Source organism: Aulonocara sp. 'chitande type north' Nkhata Bay, linkage group LG3 (genome assembly GCF_057382095.1).
Source record: "Aulonocara sp. 'chitande type north' Nkhata Bay isolate Kocher_YH1m ecotype deep benthic linkage group LG3, A_spYH_male_GT1.1, whole genome shotgun sequence".
Taxonomy (NCBI): domain Eukaryota; kingdom Metazoa; phylum Chordata; class Actinopteri; order Cichliformes; family Cichlidae; genus Aulonocara; species Aulonocara sp. 'chitande type north' Nkhata Bay.
Window position 1 is genome coordinate 23,597,465 of NC_141346.1, and position 18,456 is coordinate 23,615,920.

At 39.1% G+C, this 18,456-nt stretch overlaps 1 protein-coding gene across 3 annotated transcripts; it reads right to left on the bottom strand.

Moving 5' to 3' along the window:
• Positions 1 to 3,937: 3,937 nt before the first annotated feature.
• On the bottom strand, positions 3,938 to 13,888 carry LOC147334659 (uncharacterized). Of its 3 annotated transcripts, none has more exons than XM_086273695.1 (6): positions 13,772 to 13,888; positions 12,666 to 12,780; positions 10,156 to 10,497; positions 9,476 to 9,763; positions 8,870 to 9,019; positions 3,938 to 6,852 (listed from the first exon to the last, which is right to left on the bottom strand). In XM_086273695.1, the coding sequence occupies exons 2-6, from the start codon at positions 12,769 to 12,771 to the stop codon at positions 4,625 to 4,627; spliced, it is 3,114 nt and encodes a 1,037-aa protein (XP_086129821.1). In that variant the 5' UTR covers positions 12,772 to 12,780; positions 13,772 to 13,888; the 3' UTR covers positions 3,938 to 4,624. The 3 variants fall into 3 exon arrangements, with proteins under 3 accessions (XP_086129821.1, XP_086129830.1, XP_086129837.1); XM_086273704.1 differs by lacking the exon at positions 13,772 to 13,888 and adding an exon at positions 13,614 to 13,740; XM_086273711.1 differs by lacking the exon at positions 8,870 to 9,019.
• Positions 13,889 to 18,456: the final 4,568 nt, after the last annotated feature.

Sequence of the window (18,456 nt, forward strand, 5' to 3'; positions counted from 1 at the left end):
TTATGTATTTTTTTCAGAGAGAAAAAATGTACATATTACGGTTTTTCTACATTTCTTTATTTACGGCAATTTCACATCAAATCAACAGTTTTAAACTGTTTTATAGTTAACAGGTTTTTCCTGTCGTATTTTTCCTGTCTTTCACTGTTAAATATACGGATCTTTTTTACAGTGTATGTCACAGTGAAAACATTTCTTGAATAGGACATTACCATTTTTTTTTTGATGAGATTTGGTCATTAAGTAATGAAAAGCACTTTAAGCAATTTAAACCTGAGGATGTTGGAGAACAAATAAATAAATCACCTTGGCATTTAATCTCCTGGTTTTCTTTAAACCACAAATATAAAGCAAGAAGACAGTTCTCTGGAATCAACAAACTCTGACTTTATCCATCAAATGGTTGTTGACGTGCACTAATCTGGACCAAAGACTGACCAGCAGACACAGAACAACCCTGTCACCCCTTTGGCAGACCCATAAATAATGCGGACATCCAGAATTTTCCAAAGGCTGTGACATACAAAAATACCACAAGAAATCGTATTTATAGTAATCACAGTAGCTGGTAAAGCAATGTGTTCAAGGTTTCCAAAAGTTGATTCTGTTCATCTGGACGTAGCGTTTTGTGGGAGAAACGTTTCATCACTCATCCAAGTGACTTCTTCAGTCTCAGCTGACTGCAGCTTTCCCCAAATCTTATATCTGACGGTGTTCACATAATTGCAGGTGACTTTAATAAGGCCAACATAAAGACTGTACTTCCAAAGTTCTATCAGCATGTCAAATGTCCCACCAGAGGAGAAAACACTCTAGATCATGTTTACTCCAACATCAAGCATGCATATAGAGCCATACCCCTCCCCCATCTCGGTCAATCTGACCACCTCTCCCTCCTGCTCTCCCCAGCCTACACCCCCCTCAGGCACAGTGCCAGGCCCACCACAAAGACGGTTACAGCCTGGCCTGAAAATGCTCTCTCCAAACTACAGGACTGCTTCACAGAGAAAGACTGGGACATATCTGAACAACAGGACCTAGAAACTTTCACAGGATCAGTACTGGACTACATCAAGTTCTGTACTGCAAATGTGACTGTGGACAAAAGCATTCGGGTTTTCCCAAACCAAAAACCCTGGATGACCAGCGAGGTCCGCTCACTCCTCAAAGCCCGCGATGCCGCCTTCAGGTCAGGTGACAGAGCTCTGCTCAAGCTGACCTGAAAAGGGGGATTAAAAAAGCAAGTCAGACCACAAAAGAAACATCGAGTCTGTCCAGCAACAACACACAGGAGGTGTGGCAGGGAATGCAAGACATCATCAACCACAGAGGCAGCACAGCGGAAACAGAAAACCTGAGTGTGCAGCTGGCAGAGGAAATAAACAGCTTCTTCGCCCGCTTTGAAACACCACAACAGCAGCACTCATCTGCCTCAGCTCTGCTCCCATCCTCATCCTCACCTGGTTCCTGCACCGCTTCACTCACTGTAACGGAGCAAGATGTCAGACGTGTCCTCCTAGCAGTGAACCCCGCGATGGCAGCCGGTCCAGACAGAGTACCTGGCAAGGTACTAAGAGCATGCGCACATCAGCTCACCCTCATCTTCACCAGACTCTTCAACCTCTCACTGGATCAGGCAGCCATCCTATCCTGTCTAAAATCAGCCAGGATGCCGAAGAAGTCTCCCATCTCCAGCCTGAATGATTACCACCCTGTGGACCTCACACCGGTAATCATGAAATGAGTCCTCAGGAAGTACAAGCTGAACTCCAACCTGCTGCTGACCTTCTACCGCTCGTCCATTGAGAGCCTCCTAACCTGCTGCATCACAGTATGGTACGGCAGCTGCACCAAGGCGGATAGAGTGAGGCTTCAAAGTGTGGTCAAGACAGCACAAAAGATCATCGGCTGCCCTCTCCCCTCCCTGATGAACAGTTATTCCTCCTGCTGCCTCAGCAGAGCAGCAAACATCATCAAGGACAGCTCCCACCCTGGTTTCAACATGTTCAGCCTGCTTCCCTCAGAGAAGCGCTACAGGTGTATCAACACAAAAACCCACAGACTCAAAAACAGTTTCTTCCCCAAAGCCATAACCACCCAGAACTCACACATGCACAGATAACACATCCCCCCCCCCCCCCTTCTTTTTTTTTCTTTTCCTTTTCTCCCCACTTCCTCTATGGACCACTGTGCAATACCAATTCTATGTGCAATAACCCAACTGTATATACATAACACTATTTATTACATATTACTTTTTTTTAAACAGGCTTGTATATTTGTACATTTTATATATATATATATATATATATATATTTTCCCTCTGTTAATACTATCCATATGTATATAGCGCTGCAGAACTGTGCCCCCCCCAGCATGTTTGCACTGAGTAGGAGATGCTCTGTATCTCATTGTACAACTGTATAGTGACATTAAAGGCATTCTATTCTATTCTATTCTAACAAACTCTTTTAACTGCAGCTACACGTATTTCACAGGTTGAAATACGTGTAGCTGCTTTGCCTGTTGTCAGGCTGGTGAATTTTGAAACAAACATTAGGCAAACTTATGAGGATATAAAAATCTATTCAAAAAGTATTTGCAGTTTATATGCATTTTTAAGTCTTCAGCAATAACAACTCAACATTTTATTCAACACCTCACTGATTTGCAGTGAGAAAATATTACATGTAATGGCAATACTTACACTCTATTTCCTGAATATAACTAAATGTAAAATTACTTAACTGAAGTGCTCTTATTCAGCTGTTAACAACACATGTGGACCAACGTCAGTGAGGAACCATGCAGGACATGATTCTCACCTTCAGGAACATTTTTGGTTCAATATTTTGGTCAAGAACACCTTATTAGACAGTATGAGTGGATGTGACAGTGCTCCTCCTAAACCACAGGGAATATTAAATATCCCAGTAAGAAGTACAAAAATGTAAAGATGATGTTTTAGCAAGCAACCATAAGAAAACTATGGCAAAAAAACAAAGGACAACTGAAACTGACGTTTTTTTTTTGGGGGGGGGGGGGGGGTTCAGCCATTTGGTCACAAAATAAACTGTAAGACATTTTTAAACTTGAATTGAATACTGGATGAACAGTGTGAGGATCATCTGGAGGCTGTTGAAAGACTAAATTGTCTTTCCTTATGAGGCTGGTGAGCTGCAATGAGCTTTTTGTGAAACTGAAGCTATGGTATAAAAATCATTTGTTAGTTTTACCCCTGATACTGCTGGATAAACCAAAACTCACTCAGGAAAAAGGTCACGCAGAGCTCAAGTTTTCACTCGCGAGAGGGAAGCACTTGTCTCCAACCCACTTCAACTTGCTTCCCCTGTGCAGGTCGTTTTTATTGTTTACACACATAAATATTCATAAAGCTTGTTGCTGTTTTAACTAAGAGAAATTAGTATATATGGTTACAAAGTGTGCTTTGCAAGCGTAGTTATACGATGTGTGTGGTTATATGATGTGAGTGCAGCCCTCCCAGGATGTTGTCATTATCTTGTTCCGCCAGGTGGCTTCCTTCATTGAGTAGAGTCTGTTCTTCTCAAGGCTCCTCGTTCCCCTTATGGAGGTCGTGCACATACTCATATGGGTGGGTTACATAGGGAGCAAACAGAAGCATTCTAGCTTTTTTTCAAGTCTGAACATTGTTAGGTTTTCTATTACCAGTGTTTCCCCTTGAGTCACTGCTACATCTTCCACTTTGTGAGGAGATTCTGTAACATTAATGCATTTTAAGTCTCATGAATATAAGTTTACCATCAACTAAGTACAACACCTTTTTCCTAACACTCATTTAACCATAATTTCAGATTGAACCCTAGAAGCAAATGTTAAGTCTGGTGAAAATTGTTTTAAAATCTTGGATTTGTTCAGAAGGCTGTGATTTAAATTAAAAACAGGACTCTTCACCACATTAACCTTTTAAGGTGAAAAGTGGTTTTATTACATTGAACGATGCATCATGGCACTCAGACTGTTAATCACTGGTAAGAAGCTGTAAATAACACCACATTACAGTCACTATGAGCAGAAATGAATATATGTTTACAAAAAATAAAAGTTATTTAAAGTCAGCTAATGCTGAAAGTTCCAGTTCCACTCATTTTTCTTTTTGACATAAACTCCATCTTCGTTCTGTGAGATACAACTTCCATTTGCTTCCGCTTATCCTTTTCAGGACCGCGGAGGGTACTGGAGCCTATCCCAGCTGAATGTCTTTGCACTGTGGGAGGAAGCCGGAGTACCCGGAGGGAACCCATGCAAACACAGGGGCGAACATGCCAAGTCCACACAGAAAGACCCCGGCCTGATGGTGGAATTGAACTCAGGACCTTCTTGCTGTACGGCAACAGTGCTAACCACCGTTCCGCCCAAGATACAACTTATCATATTTAATTTGAGCTCCATCCTCCAATGGATAATCAGCTTTTTCATTTCAACACTGCATGTCTTTCTCCAATGATCTATTTTCCTCATGTATCTTCTTCCTCTCTGTGGCTCCTGATCAGAGTACAAACATAAAAAGAAAAAGGAATTTGCTTCTCCTGAGCTGATCTTTCTGTTTTCTGTCTATAACTGCTGAAAACTGAAGGCCTTAATGTTAATCCACCTCCATCTGATCCTGCAGATCTTCATCCTTTTCTTTCAGACATTCTTGTGGTTCTGTTTGAACTGGCAGCATCTGCTGATCTTTGGTCCATTGCATGGGTTCATACGATTGTGATGTTGCAGCATATTGACTGTGAGCTGCATCATCAACATTCATATGATAATCATTTTGTTTTTTCACATACTTTTTTGGCTTTTTAAAATTCTGATGCTTGCGTGGTCTTCTTTCTTCCTCAACTTTCTGTTTCTTGACTGGCAGTGTGCAGACCTCATTCAGTTTCAGTGCATTTGGACGATTTCTACTCTGGTTATTCTTTTGATCAAAATCACATGTTCGTTGCATCGGCTCCTCCTCCTGTTTTTCTTCCACACAGACGACTCTCTCTGTGAGACTGACAGATTCTTCCAGCTGCTGTTTTTCATTTACGTTCACTTGTTGCTCCGCCTGCAGCTCTCCTTCATGTGGGAGTTGTAGTTTTTCTCTCTCCTTGTCCTTCTTCTTTGTTTCCTCAGATCTGAGCCCTTCATTAACCTCCAGCTTCTTTCCCTGAGCTCCTTCTTTCCTCTCTGCTCCTCTCAGTTTCTCTGGCTGCTCTCTGATTTGTTCTGGGCTCTGTTGACATGTTTCCTCTGGTTGTTTCTTGTGGTTTTGTCCTTGTATTTTCAGATGTGTATCCAGTGGAACTTGGACTGATGAAATCATGCTTTCTGTCTGACCCCTCTGTTCCTCTGGTTGGTTTTTATTATCTTTCCTTATTTTCAGTTCTCCCTCATCTTTCTCTCTTTTCCTTCGTGTCTCTGATTGAAGTCTCCTCTGGTTTTCCTCTCTCTGTTGTTCTGCCTCCAGTTTTTCTCTCCATGTCTCCTTCTGTGGAATAAACACAGAATTTACTTTGTTTACTTCACCACTGTTTTCCTCTGCTCTCTTTTTCTCCGTTTCTGACTCTTTCATGTCCACATTTCTCTCCATCTGTCTTTTTTCTACAAGCTGCTCTTGTTGTCTCTCTTTTTCTCTCCGTGGTTCCTGATCACTGCTCAGATGAAAAGAAAAATTAAAGGACTTTGCTTCTCCTAATAGCATGGGCTCCTCTTTATGTTCTTCTGTAAATGGTGAAAACTGACATCCTAAATCAGTTTTTCCTGCTTGCATCTTTTTCTTTCTTTCACTTTCAGCCACCTCAGCTTTCATTCCCCTTCCTGGCATCTCCTTTTCTTCATCTGTTTCTTGATCTGTTGTAGACTGAGACACTTTTTCAGTCATAATAAACTGATTTATCCTGTCCACTCCTGTCCTCTGTGTTTTTATGTCATCTTTATTTCTCAGCTCTCTGGTGTCCACATTATGTGTTTCATGTCTTCCTCTCCTGCTCTGCTCTTCAAACTGAGGCTCATTCACAGTCACAGCAGATGTTTTTGTTCCTGGACTGTCGGTGTTGCTTCTTTGCTCTGTTTCTTTCTGTTTTTGTTTTTTATCATGATCATTTTGTTGTGTCTCTTTTTCCTTTTCTTCTCTTCCTGTCATGTCTTGTGTTTTTTGTTCTACTGTAACCAAAGACTCTTTGTCACTAACAGTTAATGGATTTATTCTCTTTTCTTGTGGCCTGTCAGTGTCCCTTGTTTGAACTGTTTCTGTCACAGGCTGATTTTGTTGTGTTTCTCCATCTTTATTTCTCTGCTCTCTGATGTCCACATTATGTGTTTCATGTCTTCCTCTCCTGCTCTGTTCTTCATGTGTTTCTTGTTTCATTTTAAACTGAGGCTCAGTTTTAGTCACAGCAGATGTTTTTGTTTCTGAACTGTCAGTGTCCACTTCTTTGCTCTGTTTCTTTTTGGGTTTTTTCATGACCATTTTCTTTTGTCTCTTTTTCTTTCCACTGTTGTTCACATCACCCTTTTCTTCTCTTCCCGTCATATCCTGTGTTTTGTGTTCCATCTTAATCAAAGACTCTTTGTCATTAACAGTAGATGGATTTATTCTCTTTTCTTGTGGACTGTTTATGTTCTTTATTTGTTCTGTTTCTAAAACAAATTCATCTTGTTTGGTTTCTCTGTCATCTTCATGTCTTTGGTCTTCTCTGCTGTCCACATCATAATCTTCTTCTCTTCCTGTCATGAGTGGTTTGCTTTGTTCTTCCACCACTGGCATCCCACTGTTTTTAGAGCTGATCGTGTTTTTCTTCCTGGCCTGTTCAGCTCCATCCTCCTCACTCTTCTTTTTTTCTGTCAAATAAAAGAAGCAGGAGAAATGGATGAAGAACAATATGAAACAAAGTTCTTGTTGTTTTTTTGTAAATGGGTAAAAGTGAGAAAAAATAAATAAATTACACATTAAAGTATTTGAAGCAACCTCAATAAATGAGCAGTAATTGAGATTTAGTGCCATCTAGTGGTGAATTTACAGATTACAACCAACTGTTAGCCTTGCGGATGCACAGAAACAGTGACAGACATCACCAGTGTTGGGGAGTAACACAATACACGTACCACCGTTACATATTTAAAATACACAAAATGAGTAACTGTATTCCGCTACAGTTACCGTTTAAAAAGGTGGTATTCAGAATACAGTTACTCTGTTGAAATAAATGGATTACACGGCGGTATTTTCCTGTTTCATATGTTCGGCTATGCCTTCTCTATTTTTGGTAATTCCACGTCGTGGAAACCAAACAAAACACTCATTAAGAGGCTCTAATTTCTGTGTCTCAATCTTGCGGCCCATGTCACCCCTACTTCCGGCCCGCATAATGACCTGAAGAAATATTTTTAAAAGTGATTGTTCAAAAACTTATTCAATATGAAGGCAATAGGCAGAGTGTTACAGGCACAGCCCTAAAGAATGTAGCCTCATGGTCAGTGTAGCCCAGTTGTAACTAAGCTATTAAGACTCGACTGCAACCTTTAAACACCTCTCTCTGTCTCTTGCTAGCAAAGTTGACCCAGACAACAAAGTAAAGCTAGTTTTCGGCTACGAGCCCGACATGAACCCGACGTATTAGCCAGAGGTCCCTTTACTACGGTTCGGCGCCGCAGACCTGTTTTATATACGCGCGGAATAGTTTCTATCTGGGATCGCTGCAAAAAGTGCAGCCTTACCTAATGTCCACCTACTGTTACTCATTTTATATTAAGATTTAAAAATCTAGTTGGTATTGGTATGGCGAGTATCCTTCAGTAATAGTAATAAATCACACAGCCATAGTACATGCATGTAGTTGTAAAAAGCATGATAATATATTAAGTAATCCAAAGTATTCTGTTACGTTACTCTCATTGAGTAACGTAACAGAATACGTTACAAGATACTGTTTGGGGCATGTATTCTGTAATCTGTAGTGGAATACATTTTAAAAGTAACCTTCCCAACACTGTGGATAAACATATCTGTATTAATTACTGGCATAGTAAGAATGAAGCACCTGCCAATACCTCACTAATGTGGGAGAAATGTTTCGTCACTCATCCAAGTGACTTCTTCAGTCTCAGCTAACTGCAGGTTTCCCCAATTTTATAAACAGTACATTTGCATAATGACTGAAACCAGCCCACTGAAGAAACCCCAAGATTGGGAAAACCTGCAGTCAGCTGAGACTGAAGAAGTCACTTGGATGAGTGACGAAACATTTCTCCCACAAAACGCTACGTCCAGATGAACAGGATCAACTTTTGGAGATTTACTTTCCTGGATGATTGAGCATGCATCAAGACCAACAGTAGCACTGTTTCCATGAGCACCCTGTTTATCAACAGCTCTGGAGACACTTGTTGTTAATCCAAGCCTCAACAGATCCAGTATGGAAATATGGGACCGGCACTGGGAGTTTTTTGGGGGAATGTTTGCCTCCTGTGGGTTCCTAGTTGGTAACACCTTCTGAATATGTTTTTCTTTTATTTCATTCATTCATTCAAGCCAACATACATTCTTACAGCCAACAAATACAATACACTAGAAATGTTGGTGGATTTTGAGTTTCTCTACTAATAAACAATGATGAGCAGACTCTGTGGAACTAAACCATTTTTAGGGTCAAGAAGACAATTCTATTCTTCAGGTGATTGTTGTTCTAATAGATCCCTTTAAATCTTTTACACTGGACTCAGAAATATTTTTAGAAGTAACACATAAAATCATTTTTTGATAGATTGATTGATTATATGAGAAATAATAATAATAATCATTATTATTTACGAGGGTAAAACACAATTATTCATCATTCAGAGAAAAAAAATGACTTACTGAATTTGCCTCTTCTCCACTTCCATACAAAGAAAACTGCACCAATTAGAAGAAGAACAACAGCAACACTGACAGCCGAGGCAACAGTGACATTTGGATTACTGATTGGACGACTGGGTGGACCAGAAGGACTGACCAAGAAGAAATCATCTGAAATTAATAAAACAATTCATAATTCATTGTTTACAAATTAGTAAAATATCATTCTTTGATGCATTTGATACATCAGAGCAACCTGAGCTATTGCTCTGATGTATCAGTTTCTAATTTTGGTCACTTCCAATTTAAATCTTTACATCTTCACCTCTGCCTCATGTCTTTTTGTCAGTGCCACTGTCTCTGGGTCTCATAACCATGTAGTAAACTTTACCTTTCACTCTTGTTGCTATCATTCTGTCACAAAGGATGGCAGACATTGACATTCGTCTCCACCCTGCCTGCTCTCTCTTCTTCACCTCTCTTGTTCACTTTCCATTGCTTGGAATTGTTGTCCCCAAGTTTTTAAAATCTACTTTTAGTATGTCTACTCCTTGGATCTTTAGTGTTACAGTTGCCTCCCCTTCACAGAAATGAAATTCAAACCATTAAATAAAACATTCGATTTACCTGGAACATGTCTGTGTGTCTCTCTGCTCTGGCTTATTTTCTTCTGTTGGACTCTGCAGGTGATGTTGTTGCTGTGTCTCTTCTCCACAGTCACTCTGCTGCTGACAGTATAGAGGTCATCAGGACCTCTGAGGGTCTCTGTAGGTCCAGCAGAGAGGAGGTTTCCCTCACTGTCCAACCACAGCAGCTCAGGCTCTGGATACCAGCCTGCACACTCACACTGTAACACCACTCCACTGATGGTTTTATTGAGGCCTGCAAAGCTGATAACAGGTGAGGAGACGGCACCTGGAAAACAAAAACAGATGGTGACATTGGTTTATTAGTAATTTTTTAAAAAAAGAAAGAAAAAAAAATACAACAACAGCAACAAAAAAACAAAACAAAAAACCTCTTGAATATGGTCTGGAGGTTCTTCTGAATGCACTTCTGAATATTAAACCCAAAATATATCTTTATATTTTTTGTATATATAGTTTATGCATCCAAGGCGAATGGGTAGTGTAGTATTCACAGTTTAACAGCCTACCTCCCAAAACAGCAAAGAAGACATTTTTCCACAGAAGAAGGCTGTGCAGCTACTAAAACAGCACTAATGTCAACCTATGGATCAGAGTTTAAGAAAAAGTTCTACTATTTTAAAAATCCAATGCAATTACACTCATAATATTTTCACTTACCAACAACAAGCTGAACTGTAGTGTCTTTATTTAACTCTGGAAAAAAACATCTGTACGTTCCCTCATCAGACAGTTTGACTTTGGAGATTTTCAGTGACATGTTTCCATTCTTCAGTTCGTCTGTGAACACAGATGTTCTGTTGGTGTAGGACGGATGTTTTTTAGACTCCAGCTCCACACCATCACGCCACACGAAGACAAATCTGGGGTTTAGGTCAGGTCTCGCCCACTCCACAGCCATGTCCAAAGCATCCATAACAGGGTCCAGGTTACATGGCAAAATGATGTCATCACCAATCCAAGCCACTACTGGATGAAGAGGACCAATAACCTCTGACTGACCTGAAGAGAAGAAGTATATTTCCATTGACACAAAGCTGCTGTAACAGAACGGGATTGTGTCTTAGATTTCCAGACTTTTTTTACAGCCTGCTTACCAAGTGCTGTTGAAAAGTGTTTGAAAAACCAGAGATTCTCTTTTAAAAGACCAAAGTTCATCATGCACACTGTTTTTCTTTCATCTTTGTTCAGCTTCTAAAATCATAATATTTGAAGGATTTAAGCCCAAATTTTACATGGGACGCCTGCTCACACTGTCTTTTGACTAACCAAAAATTAGAAGACCACTGTCGCCTCTGACACTAACTTCCATCACTTTTTATCCTTTTTAAATAACAAGTCTGTAAAGGACTGCAACCCCACACACTGTTCTTCTGGTTGCGCTATGAGTTTTTATTGATTTTCCACTCATATGACTCTTCCCGGTTCGGCACACACATCAGCCAGATTTTCAGCTGTCTGTACACTCCTCTGGTCTCCAACCTCAACCTCTATACAAAGGGAAAACCTCATTAGATCAATCATCTCTACCAGTCCCTCCAACCTCCCTGGCACCGCCCCTTGGACTCACTGCACCACCCCTCCCCTGCAGCTGAGCCAGGGACCACACTTCTGCCACAAAGTCAATTCTACAACAAGTCTGAGCTGTGTGACAAAACCTTCAACTACCATTGTTCAGTTTTCAGTGTAGTAGTCAAGCTGGAAGTCATGAGACATAATATTATAATATTATGTCTATTATGTCTCATAATATTATTATGAGACATAATAACTATTCAAAGGAGAAAAACATAGGTCTTTCAAAGATGAACTGCTCAATGACTAAAACATCTGCCAAAAATGGTCAAAACCCTCTGATTGTATTTTCTTGTCATATTGAAATTTAGTTGAAAAAAAAAATAAAACATTTTCTTAAATGCAAAAATAAATAAACTCAAGGACAGGTAAAGATCAAAGTGAATAAAATCATTTATTTGGTTTTTCAGGGAGGGGGGAGTGGCTTTAAAGGGATAAAGGAGCATGTGGTGGCTGCAGTGAAAAAAAGCAAGCCTACCATCACTATGTTCACCCTGTGTTTGATGGAAAGATGGTAAGCTTTTGTGCTGCTGAAAACCATCTCCATTTTGATAATGGCCCCACTGTGAAGGTTAATGTTTTAATGTCATTTGTGCTTAGAGATATATAATCGTTTGTATGTTGATAAAATATCTCATCCTTATTTAGGTCTGTTAAGGTTCTGTGTGCACTCTGTGCCACATGAGATGGGAGGACGTTTACTCCTTTCTGTTGTTTGGGAAGAGGGGGAAGTTTATGGGAAGGTCGCATCTTGTTTTATGATATATGGTATGGCAAAACAAACACTTTATATCTGTCCAGTTTCATGTCTTAGTTGGACTGCTGCCCACAATTCTCCCAGGAGGCACCTGGCGCCAATCATCTTGGGCGAACTCTTGGGAAGTGGTACGGGGGATCCAGCCCAAGTTCGCCTTGGTTCAGGTGGAAGGAATGGCTTGACCTCGGTTGGCTCCCCTCGCGAGTGGTCACACGAAGAGCTCTGTCTTGTGTCTTGTTTTGTGGCTGCAGTTGGTTGTCTTAACGTTCCAGCAAGGTTTGTGCTTAGATAACCTTAACACCCACCTACTTGTTCTTTGTGGTGTATTGTATTGTAGACATACCCCACGTTAAACTATGACAGCATCATCATCACTGCTGCAATGAAGATGAATCAGCAATCTTTTTTTTTCAAAAACTGGGAGCTGTGTAGGCTTTTTTTTTTTATGCAGGACTTTTTTAGGCACAATTGTGAGTAAAATGGTCAGGTTTACATGGTGACGACTGAACACTACAGAGCTGTGCATTAAACAAAGCATCAAAGCAAAGAATTTGCCTTGAGGCTTTTTTGTAATGTAATTATTTGAATTACTTGATGAATCATTTCTGCCTTGGTAGCATTATCTTATTGCAACTGACACTCAATTTCCCAAGTCACTGCTGACTGCATTTTTAAAATATGAATTTCAGTATTGCTCACGTACATCCACATTCAGACTGGAGACAGTTACATTATTAGGCCAACAGGTGGATGTAAAACTTCAAACTTCAAATCATTGTTGCGGAAATCCACAACAAAAATGATTAATAACTCTGTTACACTGATGTGTTTCACTTACCTCTGCATGGGTGTATCAGGGCAAAGACAGCAGCTGTGTAGAAAACCAGGACGCTGCACCGATCAAACAGATCCATAACGTCTCGTCCAGTTCTCACATGGAGCATGGTCTGATTCTGAAAGTAGAAATGAAAAAGCATTGTGAGGAATATGTTTGCAGCACCCAAAATCTGTTTAACAGATGCTGAAAACATCATTTTATCAGCTTAATCACCATCAGAGGTCGACCTTGGAGTCTGGGTTTAAAGTGAGATTAGAAGCAATAACATGGCTCAATACACAGTATAATGCTATATAAGATGTGTTGGGTGTGGCCTCAGATAATATGCCATATAAAAATCTGAATGTGGATTTCTGACAAAATAATGTCATAGTTTTTCACTAACACACGTTGTTTTGTGCTTGTTTACAAAAGAGTTTTATGTTTTGCATGTTTTACAGAAAATGTTAGGTTTCAAGAAACCAAGCAGTTGTAAAAAACCTGTAAGAAAAAGAAACATGAAGCTTTCACCACCAAGATGAAAATTGTTTAAGGTTTTGCTTAGGAGGGACTGATTCACTGTATTACTTTGGGATTTTCAGAGAATGGGAGTTGGCGCCCCCTGCTGCACGTGACGACAGAGTTCCAAGTTCACTTGCAGCGACAGAAATAAACTGCAGTATAATCACGGTGAGAAAATGAATTGTGCGATTGGTTTGAGTTCGGATTTCAATCATTACACTAGATCCTAGAAAAATTACACTTTTCGTTCCTGTTTGATGTCTTTGTCCTTCCTGCTGCAGTCAGCACTCAGTTTAGTTTCACTATCATTTACAATACAACAGCGATTCGGTGTAGAACAGATTTATACCGACAAATGTTTATTTGAAATATTAGACCATCTGAAAAGCAGAAAAAAAGCAGGTTTAAAGCTTTTTAAAGTCACCATTCATATATAAATTTTCAAACCTGGCGTTCATCTGCGCACTACCGAGATCATTTCGAAAGTGGAGGAGATTACGCCATTCCCACGGGACACACTCCACTATCTTCATTTACATGAGCACACAAGAAAGTCCGAGCCTAAGACCTGTATAGGTACAACATCTGTTGAAGCTTCTGCATACCTGTTTCTGAGCGTCCTCAGCGTGATTTCAGGGAATGCTGTTTCCGGTCACCTGGAGAATAAGGAGCGCTTCCGTGTTTCCTGCTTTTTTTTTTTTTTTTTTTTTTCTGAATTAACGCACCTTAAGCTGTAATGTATTCCGTATGATTAATGTTTGCTTGCTATGTTTATTTTGCTAAATGTAGACTTCAATCAGCTTCCAGAAATTATAGTTAGACTTAAATAAATAAATAAATAAATGAGTAACTTTTTTTCATCTATCACAGTTGATCACTTGGCATGTTTCATCTTTGTCCAGGTGGTGGCGCTGCACGATTACAGGTGAACAATGAAGTGCCAGGTGAGCAAAACGACTATTTTTTTCTTCTTTGACTTTGGCCTTAATGCCCTAGAGCAGGTTTCAGCACCCCACTGCTCCAGAGATGCATGTGGCTCTTTCATCCTTCTGCTGCAGCTCCCTGTGACCTTGGAAAATAAATAATAGTACTTAATTAAAATACTTTTTTTTATCGTAGTTCATTAGTTTTTAAAATGTAATTCTAAATTTGAAGATTCATAACCTCCAATGTGTGACAACTTGCGGGCATGAGCTTTTCGACCCCTGGTAGGTCACCCATGGATAAATTCAAGAAAGTAAAAGTGAAGAAAACAGAAGGTTTGATGCTATGTGGGCAGAGTCATTTGCCTTCACTGAAACTGCTTTAGCAGTATGCTTCATGTGTGGTGAGAAACAACGAAAAGCCAGATGTTGCTGGGCATTTCCAGATTGAACACAATAAAGATGAAGGTGATGTCTTACGGTCCTAATGTGCAAACGCTGTGTCCTGAGATTTAGGAGCAAACATCACTTTAACCAGGTAAAATAAATATTCTAAATGACTATTATTTTGTGAATATATATTTTAGATTATTCAGTGAAATATTTGATTTTTTTTAACCCTTTTATACACGAATTATGACAACCTCAATCAGGATTTTTTTCTTAAGTATTTTTATTCATCTTTAGGCATGAAAAAAAGTTTTTAGAAATTGTTTTTTAAACATGTATTTTTCAAAGAGTTTTTTGCATGTCAACTTAGATGGACACCATGCTGACCAGTGGGTGGCAGGGTATGGAGCGACACATCAGTGTCCAATGTAGTGGTTTATGTGCAATTATACCATCAACACTCACACAAATACAAGAAAACAGCATTTGAATAGCTGTCCACTCACTATGCGTGAAAGGGTTAATTGAGGTATACAGCCGACTGCACGCCCCAGCACATGTGATGAAATGATGACAGCACACAGAAGCATACAACCTTTTTGGTTTGCTGCAGTTGAATAATTTAAGCCTGGCTTTTTATTTCATAAATACAAAGAGGAATCAAACAGATACAGAACGTTTTAGTTCTACCCACAGGTGTCTTTTTCAGAGTTAAAATACATTTCTTTTTTTTCTCCAGCAGTTCATTGTTTTCTCAAATGCAATACACTAAAGTTTTCATACACAATCTACAGATTGAAAAAAAAGAAATAGGTGGACTCCATTTCTATGCTAATATTAGATCTTAATGATGGAGTGGGATTTGTCTCACTCAAGATGAACAAACATCACAGGAGTGACTGCGGACCAGAGACACATCAAAAGTTTCACCTGTAGAGTCCAACAAAACAAACATCAGTAAGAGCAGAGAAACACAAACACACTCCAGATAAATCTAAGTTCATTGCGACTGCACTTAGCTATAAAGTCTATATTAACTCCACGTGTTTGATTATTTCAGATTGTTCTCTTCGTGGTCTTCAGTCCTTCTCGTCCTCCCGACGCTTTATATTGTAAGCTAGAACCTGCACAATATACATACACTCTCCAGGTGTAGCTGTTGGCATGATGATATTGTATATTATTTGGATTATTTCTTTATCTTGTCAAGGGCCATGTCATCATTATAAATTGTTTAAGCTGTACATGACTTTATGTTTTGTTATTTTATGTAGTCAAAGTTTTGGTGCTTTTATTTTGAAAGTCAAGCTAGCGTAAAAGTTGCACTACTTTCCTTTTTGGGGGAGAAAGGAGGAAAAAACACATGTAAGCGTGCAGCAAGAAAGGTCTTTATTGAAGGTCGTGTTTAATGGGCTTTAACTACACACGGTTAAAGGAAACCTCAGAAGAACGGTGGCTAATTCCCTTTTTGCAGCATGCAGCCAACGAGATAATTATTGATTTATCGTGTTTTGTTGTACAGTGTTATTTTTTTTATGTTCAGTTTTATTTTGTTAATGCTGTATAGTTTTCATGGTGGCTTTGGAGAGAAGTCTTCAAATAAGCCAGTGATAGAAAACCACTGGTGTCTGCCTGTGCTTCGAGGGAATTATACTTGGGTTAAGTCAGACTCCATCTACTCCATCTACAGCCGCACTTCATTGTCTGCTATACCGATGACTATGCAACCCTGTATTTGTTCATCTTTCTTGGCACCAAAGTCCCAATGTTCTGCTGACTGACAGAGATTTCTAACAAAGGCGTCTACGCTCTCACTGTGACATTGGGAATGGTGATGGAAATTCACACGCTTATGAAGCTTTTTGTGTTCATCAAACTTCTTCACCCCCACCTTATAGTAATGATCATTTTCATCTTCATCTTCATTTCAACTTCTAATTGTGAAAGTACTGAATATAGGTTCTGCCTATTTCATCATTGCAATAACCATGTATTTACTTGCACATCACAATCCTCTTGGTTGAGTTTAGTAGAAACTCAGAAGCGATTAAAACACTGCTTCCACTGGTTGAGTGAAGTCCAATAAATCAGATGTATTAAACGTTGCCATCATCACTGCTACAACTACAGCTTTGAGACATGACTGTCAACTACTTCTGACACCATGTACAAAATGTCACAAGAACTTCGTGGAAGAGCAAACCAGCACTTTATTACTTTACAGTTGTCATCCACACATGTTTTCTTATACCCCATATCTATAGTCCATAAGGAATTGAATTATTAGTGGGATTCATGCGCGTTTTGGTGATTTTTGTGAGAAATAGTGAACCATTGTGGTTAATCATTAGAGACATGGTGCCAGGAAGAGGTGCTCTGCTTGTTCCTAAGTAAAAACCAGTTCATCAGCAATTCTGTTCGCAGGTCAGAAATTTACATAAAAAACAGACAATACATATAGTTATAATATATAACTTGTAGTATATTATATATAAATGTACCACTTCACTGGTTAATTACATAATCACATGGAGGGGAGTACTTCAAACCATAAGCACTACCTATCATAAGTTTTTTTTGTACATTATTATATATATTATTTTATTAATAAAAAAGCATCAAGAAGTCGCAAGCAAAATGAGAACACACCGTGGTACATGTTTAAACAAGGAAGGTTTAATCATCAAAATGAATTATTAACCAAAAAGACATAACATCATTTTCTTTTTCACCCAAAAATGTCATGGCTGTGTGCGGGCAGACAGGGAGATAGGACCGAAAATGCAGCACTCTGAGGCAGACGTGAACTCAAAACACACAGCTTTATTGCTGGAGCAACGGAACAGAAACTAAACTAAACTGAGAATACAAAAATAAACTGGGCAGGCAGACGGACGGAACACACAGATAATGTAAGAGTATGACGCAACACTGAGCAAACATAAGAAACTCAAAATGCTGGGTCAACACTGACTCAGAACCGTGACAAAAAAACACATGTGCAATGCTTTTGGGATATTAGGACCACCAGTTTTAAAGTACAGCAGAAATAACATGAGCCTATATGAGACTGCTTGCTGTGTTGTTTTAAAAACAACAATGACAGCACAAAGAAATGCATTTTTGAAGATTAAATATTCAGAATTTATTTCCAGGTCTGTGTTGACGAGCATAACACATTTTATTTGAATGACGAACAGGTTTTAACAACTGTTAAGCACATTGTTGTGTGCTTTTTTTTTTCCAGAAGAATTTGATGTTTTGAGAGTATAAGTTAATTTTCTAATTTTACCAAGTAAACATTTCAAAAAATGTGCCAAACAGTTGTAAAACAATCTGTAATCTGTAACACTATCTGTAGTGTCTTTGTTTCTGTCTCTTATTTAAATCACTATCTTTTTCATTATTATAAAAAATTATAATTTTAAGTAAAGTTAACATGTATAAAAAGGGTGTGGAAGTAAGAAATATGTTAATAGATGATATGATCTCTGTGTGGCATATGTTAATATCATATGTTAAACTTTTTCCACATAATTATTATCATTATCATTCTGTGGTTTCCGAATTGCTGAAATTATATTTACTCTCCTGACCTCCCCTGCCTCTTTTTGTCCATGCATTGTTGGCTCAGGCCTCCTGGCTCTGGCTCAATGCATGTAAATGACATCGGCAATCAGCAGCAGGTGTGAACAATTCTGAGTTGTTGTGTTTAACTAGTGTTGTATTTGTTGTAGTCGTGTTTAGTTGTTGCCTCCAGTTGCTTCGATCCCATGTCATCAGTAAATCACTGTGAAAAATGGGTTTCAGTGACTGTTTAGAGTTTTACTGAAAAGTGGCTCCACAACATGATGTCAAAACTGTGTGAACAAGATAAAACGTGTTTAAGTTTTGGAAGAAGATAGACTCATTCAATGAAATATTTTAAGAATTTGAGACAATGCAAGTCTCTGTTTTGTAATCTGGCGCCCCCACAG